General features: G+C 47.5%; 3 protein-coding genes across 3 annotated transcripts; 1 reads left to right on the forward strand and 2 right to left on the reverse strand.

Moving 5' to 3' along the window:
* The first annotated feature begins 26 nt into the window (after window positions 1-26).
* On the forward strand, window positions 27-1,458 carry LY89DRAFT_632368 (ATPase). Its single transcript, XM_018211302.1, has 9 exons — window positions 27-182; window positions 231-343; window positions 392-402; window positions 453-778; window positions 824-872; window positions 923-932; window positions 980-1,020; window positions 1,069-1,124; window positions 1,175-1,458. The coding sequence occupies exons 1-9, from the start codon at window positions 168-170 to the stop codon at window positions 1,331-1,333; spliced, it is 780 nt and encodes a 259-aa protein (XP_018061258.1). The 5' UTR covers window positions 27-167; the 3' UTR covers window positions 1,334-1,458.
* On the reverse strand, window positions 1,389-2,356 carry LY89DRAFT_692253 (RNA recognition domain-containing protein). Its single transcript, XM_018216497.1, has 3 exons — window positions 2,316-2,356; window positions 1,939-2,252; window positions 1,389-1,880 (listed from the first exon to the last, which is right to left on the reverse strand). The coding sequence occupies exons 1-3, from the start codon at window positions 2,339-2,341 to the stop codon at window positions 1,477-1,479; spliced, it is 744 nt and encodes a 247-aa protein (XP_018061259.1). The 5' UTR covers window positions 2,342-2,356; the 3' UTR covers window positions 1,389-1,476.
* A 494-nt stretch (window positions 2,357-2,850) lies between these two features.
* On the reverse strand, window positions 2,851-3,542 carry LY89DRAFT_692254 (uncharacterized protein). The gene has a single exon (XM_018216498.1). The coding sequence runs from the start codon at window positions 3,507-3,509 to the stop codon at window positions 2,961-2,963; it is 549 nt and encodes a 182-aa protein (XP_018061260.1). The 5' UTR covers window positions 3,510-3,542; the 3' UTR covers window positions 2,851-2,960.
* Window positions 3,543-6,946: the final 3,404 nt, after the last annotated feature.

A 6,946-nucleotide genomic window follows, 5' to 3' on the forward strand; every position in this document is an offset into this window, starting at 1 on the left:
CGGTCGACGTAGTTGGGGAGCTCCAAGCAGCTTCTTATCGCCAGTTGCTTCAACAATAGCAATCGACGTTCAGTGCGAGGCTCTTTCTTAGCCAATTCACCAGACGCTCTGTCCTGGAGAATCTTGTCTTGAGCACTTCCCTCTCTTGACTCCACCAGATTGTCAAGATGTCCGGAGCTCAGGTGAGACAATCATGTCAACAGTTGAAGCTCGATGCTAACTCCACATAGAATCGAGAAGCAGTCTTCCCGACTCGGCAGTCGTTGGGTTTGATGAAAGCGAAGCTAAAGGGAGCTCAGACTGGTCACGATCTGCTAAAGAGAAAGAGTGAAGCTCTTACGAAGTATGCCCAGTAACCAGTTGAATATGGGCACAGCTAACCATTCTACAGGCGTTTCCGAGGTATACAAAATACACATTTTCCAATGTCCCAAGTCGTTAATATCTTCCAGAAATCACGAGGCGAATTGACGAAGCCAAACGCAAGATGGGACGAGTTATGCAGATTGCAGCCTTCTCTTTAGCAGAAGTTACTTACGCAGTTGGAGGAGACATTGGTTATCAAGTCCAAGAATCTGCCAAATCTGCCAGATTCCGTGTACGAACAAAGCAGGAGAACGTGTCTGGTGTATTCTTGCCAGCATTCGAGAGCTACACTACTGAGGGCAACAATGACTTCGGTTTGACTGGTCTTGGAAAGGGTGGGCAACAGGTCCAGAGATGTCGGGAAACGTATGCAAGAGCTGTTGAAACTCTGGTTGAGCTTGCAAGTTTGCAGGTACGGTACATCTGAGTTATTTTGGGGGGTATGCTGACGTGGTAGACTGCATTTGTGATCCTAGATGAGGTTATCAAAGTTGTGAACAGGAGAGGTGAGTTCACCTACATTTCATTCGATTAATGGCATGCTAATTGCGAATAGTTAATGCTATGTGTGTTGCATATCTCAACTGTAGAAGAGGCTTGTTGACTAGAATAGTGAACATGTGATCATTCCAAGAACGGAGAACACCATCAAATGTTAGTAATGCAACCAGACACCGCAAAGAGAATTACTGACAACTACAGACATCAACTCCGAACTTGATGAGCTAGACAGAGAAGAGTTTTTCAGGTTGAAGAAGGTATAATCCATCTGTTTCGGTTTCTTTAATTCATGCTAAGAAAGGCATAGGTCCAAAACAAGAAGCAAAGAGACACAGCTGCTCAAGATGCAGAAATGAGAGCGAAGAGGGATGCCAAGACTGCTGCCAACCAAGCAGAGGACAACAAGGAGAATAAGGGAAGCCAAGACATCTTAGGCGAGCAGGAGGATGCCGATGTTATATTCTGAACGAAGCACGCATTATTCTTTGTTTCCAAGTACCAATTTCTTCACTTGCATGTAGTATTAGAGGGCACATATTCTAAGGAGCATTGATGAATGACAATTGGCTGCTTTTAGTTGTCCCACCCTATCCTACAAGCTCATTCGACTTATTGTCTCTGGTAAGTGACCTTCATAATCTGGCTCTCAGCTCCCAGTGCCATTCCAGCTGTGTTCTCCTTTGCAGTGATAGCTCCAGCCTCACTTTCATATTCAATGAAAGCAATCCCTCTTCGTCCTGGCACCAATCTGACTTCCCTGAAGCCCTCGAATCGTCCGAATATCGCAGTCAAAGCATCGATATCGTACTCCTCTGGCAGGTTCTGCACGAATAGAATCTTGTTTGGTGGGAGATACTCGTCAGGTATAACAGCCGCGGCACCGGCGTTCGTAGACTTGAGACCAGCACCTCTTGTGGCCTTGATCGGTCGGGCAACATCTGCAACGGCACCAGGTGGAGCAGCACGCTTGAGACGCTTCTGTTCTTCTGCTTGCTCGGCAGCCAGCTTCTTGTCTGTCATCGCAACCCATTAGCATTTAAACTAGAAATATGTGAATTCAGGGCAGTATACCTTTCTCCGCCAATCTTCTCTTCTTATGAGTCTCAAATTCATGTTCGTCCCCGGTACGCTTCACGCTCGCATCACTCCTCGTCTTCGCAAACGCCAACTGCATCGGCTTGTCAAAGAGCTCAAACCCTTGTACCTCATCGATGGCCTTCTGCGCACTCTCAACACTATCGAACACAATGAAAGCTTGTCCCTTAGCCTTCAAGTTCGTCTTCGCGACGATGTCGATGATTTCTCCATACTCGGAAAAGAGCTCGGTCAAGGCTTCCTTGAGCTGATCGACTTTGATCCGCTCTTCGAGGTTGCGAACGTAAACCCTGGAGGTGGGTTAGTGGGATACAAACGGGGGAAGGTACGTGTCGGAGTGCAATGACACGTACGTTGCGTTTGGTGGAGGGCTAGACATCGTGGCTACCGGTTGTGTTGTTGGAAAGTGTTTTGAAGGAGGAAGCTCCAGCCTTGAGGGTGGCGATGGGGAAACATTTATCCGAGCCGAGAGGCGGTCAAAGCTTAGTCTGTGTTGGACGTCTTATTTTCTAGGGATCAATTGCGAACATGAAAACAAAATGCCGGTATACGATGAACCTCTAAAGTGCAAGTTGGTAGCCCTTATGCTGATTGGCCTTCAATGCTTGAAATTTTGTCTCGCACTCTCCACACGTTCAGTTCGCATCATCTCTTCTCATGCGTTTCCAAAATAATCTCGAATTGTCCGTCTGATTTCAATTTTTCGAGACTCAAGAGGTCAAGGATTCAGGGGTAGTCTACTGTTTCTGTCACAGAAATAGGACGAGATAGAACCAATGCAAAGTTGCCACGTCCATCGGTGCGCACGAGCGAGGAGTCTCTTGTAGTAAAGTACAACGACGACACAGCCAGCTATGCAAAGTCAGGGATTCAGATTCTCTAAAGTTAAGCGAATAATCGACATGAAATACATTTCTGCTTTTTCCAGCCAGCGCCATACCCAGCCTCCGATATCTCCGCCATAAACCAGATGCTCCTCCCAGAACGCCATATTGGAATCACCAAGGTTGATGAGTTGAAGTTGTCTCGAAGAACTCAAAATTCTGAGAAGTCTGGCTCTCGTCATATTTTCCTGCCAAGAAAGTATCAGATGAGGAAGAGGATAATGGCATCGTTGGGGATGCATTGCTGTTCTGTTGCGTAACCAAAGATTCGAATGAATCAAGGCCAGTGCTTTCTTCATCGAACAGACAGTCATCTTCAGCTGGAAAATTGTTTGGCCAGTAAACTGGAAGAGGATCCTCGGCAGAGAATACTGCATGTGATGCTTGCCCTAGGTCGATTGCTGTATTGGGAGACTGTTCGTTATCCTCTTGTTCATGGAATCTTGCTTGGAGACTTTCGTCGAAGGATAAACTGGTTAGTGGTGGATTCGTCTGCGTGCTCTGAGATGGAGTCCCCAAATCACCACTTCTCTGAATTGGTTTATCGATGTAGTCTAGTGGTGCTACTTTGACAACAGAAGCGCTCCGAGGGGTATTTGTGGAAGCAGTATTAAGCATAGGTGCCTGGGCTGCTGTCCAGCTTTGCCGGAAGGAAGTCATCATCGTGAGCTGGGATGAGATGTCCGTAACTTCAATGCTTGCGCTGGGTGCTGTAGATGCTTTTTCATGCTCGATACATGATGATTCGCACTCAACAGGCGCATAAAAGATGGCTTGAAGTGGTGAGAACACTTCCTTCTCAACGACTGCCAAGCTTGGAGCCATGACATTGGCTTCTCCTCCTTGCAGAGCATGAATGCACTGCGGAATATCAGCGTACCGCCCCACTTTGTCGGCCATTCAGTGGCTTACCCCAATTTTCTTTCGGCGACAGTCAGAGCAAGCACCAGCTTTCCTAACTTTCGCTACCTCAAGCCTTCTTTGAGGATCAAAGCGCTTGCGCTTCCGAGTAGATGCTAGTCTTGGAGAAGCAACATTGCTTTCGGACTTTTGGCGTGATCCAGTTGAAGGGATCTTTTCCATGAGGAATGGTGATAGCGAGGATTTAACCAGGAAAGAACAAGGTAGAGATAAGTCTCAATGCCGCGTTGGACTTGAACAAGGCTGAATTGCTTGCATTATAAATGTGGCAAACTTCGTCGACTTATATCCTCAGTCACACCGAAGGTACGTATCTGAAAAAGTGGCATTCTCACATCAAATCCTAATACGTGCGAAAGGGTGATGAGCGATGTTGGAATGCTGATGAGACAAACATTCAGAGCGAATGGTTCGTTGACGATGAACTTGCGTGGGAGATGTAATGCAGGAACGACGCACGCGGCACGGCATTCGGAACATTAAAAGAATTCTAGGTTACCATACATTGACCACACTCAAATACCAAGTCCTGCGAAGTTTCAACTCAGATGGACGCCATGCGTTGGGAATGTTTCATAATGCATATATTGATATAAATCTCCTTTCCGGACTGCTCGGAGGCGGTACGACGGAACAGAGCATGACTCTATGGCTCACCCTGACCGCATCTCGGTCGCCACCTCACGTAATAGCGGGCTGGCGCTTCCTGACCGACTCTTAAATCTCTTTCCAAAAAGTGAAGGATAGACGAAGTATCCAATCAAAGCGAAAGTATCAAATCCCGAAAGGATTATTTTACCGTTGTTCCTAACCCAAAAAAAAAGAAAGAAAAAAAGAAATCAAGTGCATTTTCGACTTTAACTAAACACTTCGCTTTCCCGACAATAAGGTAAAGCCCTAACAAAAGCACCGGGAACCGAAACCGATTATCAAAATTGGGCACCAGTCCAACAATTATGCGTCTGCAACTCCTCGATAGGCTAGAAGACAGTATCTGTGCTTTGTGGCTAAAGACGACCGCGTATAGAGTCAAAAGACGCGATGAAACACTTAAACTTCTAGTATTCTGGCTGTATTGTGGCGCAGGAAATTACTTGTAGTCCGTGAGTGCTCGTGTCCTTTTCGCGTGCTGTCCTCTAGCCATCGAGGAGTTGACATGCACGATCGCCTAATGTAGCCCGAATGAAAAAGAAGCCTTTTGCGAAAGCTGCTTGCGCAAGTAAGGAAAGTCGAAAAGTCGATTGAAGCAAACTACACTCACATTCCGCAGAGGGTTAGGGCCAGGGAAAGGATGGGCCGCAAGTCAGCTTGGATAACTAGGATGTGGGTCGGTGGTTAGGGCTTAGTTGTGGCTAAGGTTCGTGGAATACCCTCCACAATCACTACTTCTGAATTGCAGATTGAGTCTACCTGAAGTTATCGCGACTTTAGTGATGGAATGCTGGCTGGATTCAAACACCACCAACCTTAGCGAGAGCGAACCCGTGTTTCGCGAAAAGGCTGTGCCCCCAGCTTGTGGAGATGTGGGATCTACTCGCACACAATTCGACCCGGAGTTGTCTAATCTGGTTGCAGCACCATGGAAGCAGAGAAGAGCAGGGATATGAGTCAGTCTGGATGAGTGTAGTGAATATGACAGAAGCCGAAGCATACCTAGCTTAAGCCGGGCGCCACCACACCGGCTCTCAGGGAATAAGGTGGCTGGATTTTTTTGTGGTTTTCGCCTACAAAATCGGCGACTTTCCCGGCTCCAACAGGCTGACTCATTTACACACAGGATCTCCACAGCCTGTGGAGAGCTTTTACGAGCGCGAGGAACGCACCCCACTCCGCTAAGGTACTCTCCCTACTTTCCCAAGTTAAAAGCACGACCTCGCGACTGTGCCTCTGGGACACAAAATAAGCTTGTTAATGATACCCGACGGCGGGTGCAGTTTTATGTCAGACTTAGAATTTGTCACCACCATCTCGCTTTAATTCTCGTCTTGTTCCGTCACCGCGAATGTGATGACTTCATGATGTAAAGCAGATCAGCCTGGCTCAAGTCACAAGCGGTCGCACTCTTAAGCCGGGCGTTCTGTTATCACCCTGTTTCTAGAGGCTCGCAATACTGCCACATTGAGCAATTCCAGGTGGGGGCACAGCCGTAACGTACCTCAAGAACTGCCTCGGTGAATGCTCTTGAAAAAGCAGTGTGCATATCGTACGTTGTTTGAGATTCAATGCAACCACACCTTCTCCGCATTGCGTCGGTGAACCGACTTAGTCACGTCTGTCGAGCACACTTTCTGAGCGCAAAGTGCTGTGCTGCAAGCTCCCTGAGCGCGCCAATGCAAGGGTATGTACAGGGGTTTTTCGTCACTGCCAGACGACTTTGGCTACGGTCTTGCAAGCTGGCTGCAAGCCTACGAGACCGAGGACCGTGTCGCCGGCCAGCTGCTGCACACCAAGGAACCCAGCCAGGAGGCACCATCGCTACCGAACATGACCCTTGCGGCTGCATGATACCCGTGGAAAGCGTTTCTGGATCTAGCTTGGCAGTGTTCGCCTACTCGAGTTGGATCCACAATCTAGATGTGATCTCAGCCTCGACGGAAAATTGTTCATACAACAACCGTGTGGGTTGAGCTTATGTCGCCATTGCAAAACCATATTCATCATCTCTGCAATGCTGTTGATCGGACTTCTAGCAAAGCTGATTCCAGATTACTATATCGAGATTGAAGAGTTGAGCAGGTGATTAGAGATAGGCTACTCTTTCCTGCCGTACTCTACCTGGGCAAGTACTCGATCCTGAATATATTGTATTGTGTTGTTTTGGGCTCTCGCTTCTTTCAGGGGCGAGGCGACTTACTCGTTACGAACATGGGGACAAAAGTCCGTGCGTTCAGGGCATCAGAATCATGAATTTTATTAATTAATTAGCTGTAGACCAGCCACATCGCTTAATTAAGTCGTGTACCCAGAAGTCCTGCTGCTCAATAAGCCCATTGATCCATTCCTGAGGAATTTTGTCCCATTCTTCTAATACTGCTACAACCATTTGAACCTCAGTTGTTGGCTGCCTTAGGCGCCTATGGAGAGCTTGTTTTATTCTCCTCCAGCACTTCTCAATAGGATTCATATCAGGGCTAACTGCAGGATGGGGGAATAGAGTAATACCCATAGAAGTACGCCAA

This window comes from Mollisia scopiformis (assembly GCF_001500285.1).
Source record: "Mollisia scopiformis unplaced genomic scaffold LY89scaffold_40, whole genome shotgun sequence".
In the NCBI taxonomy this organism is placed as follows: Eukaryota; Fungi; Ascomycota; class Leotiomycetes; order Helotiales; family Mollisiaceae; genus Mollisia; species Mollisia scopiformis.

Bases quoted from the DNA above. Each gene is read 5' to 3' on its own strand.
- LY89DRAFT_692254 (XM_018216498.1), bottom strand. From the start codon at position 3,509: ATGATGACTTCCTTCCGGCAAAGCTGGACAGCAGCCCAGGCACCTATG.
- LY89DRAFT_632368 (XM_018211302.1), top strand. The intron at 779-823 runs GTACGGTACATC...CTGACGTGGTAG, and splicing joins TTGAGCTTGCAAGTTTGCAG to ACTGCATTTGTGATCCTAGA. The intron at 1,021-1,068 runs GTTAGTAATGCA...TGACAACTACAG, and splicing joins AACGGAGAACACCATCAAAT to ACATCAACTCCGAACTTGAT.
- LY89DRAFT_692253 (XM_018216497.1), bottom strand. From the start codon at position 2,341: ATGTCTAGCCCTCCACCAAACGCAAC. The intron at 2,253-2,315 runs GTACGTGTCATT...ACCCACCTCCAG, and splicing joins AGCCCTCCACCAAACGCAAC to GGTTTACGTTCGCAACCTCG. The intron at 1,881-1,938 runs GTATACTGCCCT...TTGCGATGACAG, and splicing joins GAGAAGATTGGCGGAGAAAG to ACAAGAAGCTGGCTGCCGAG.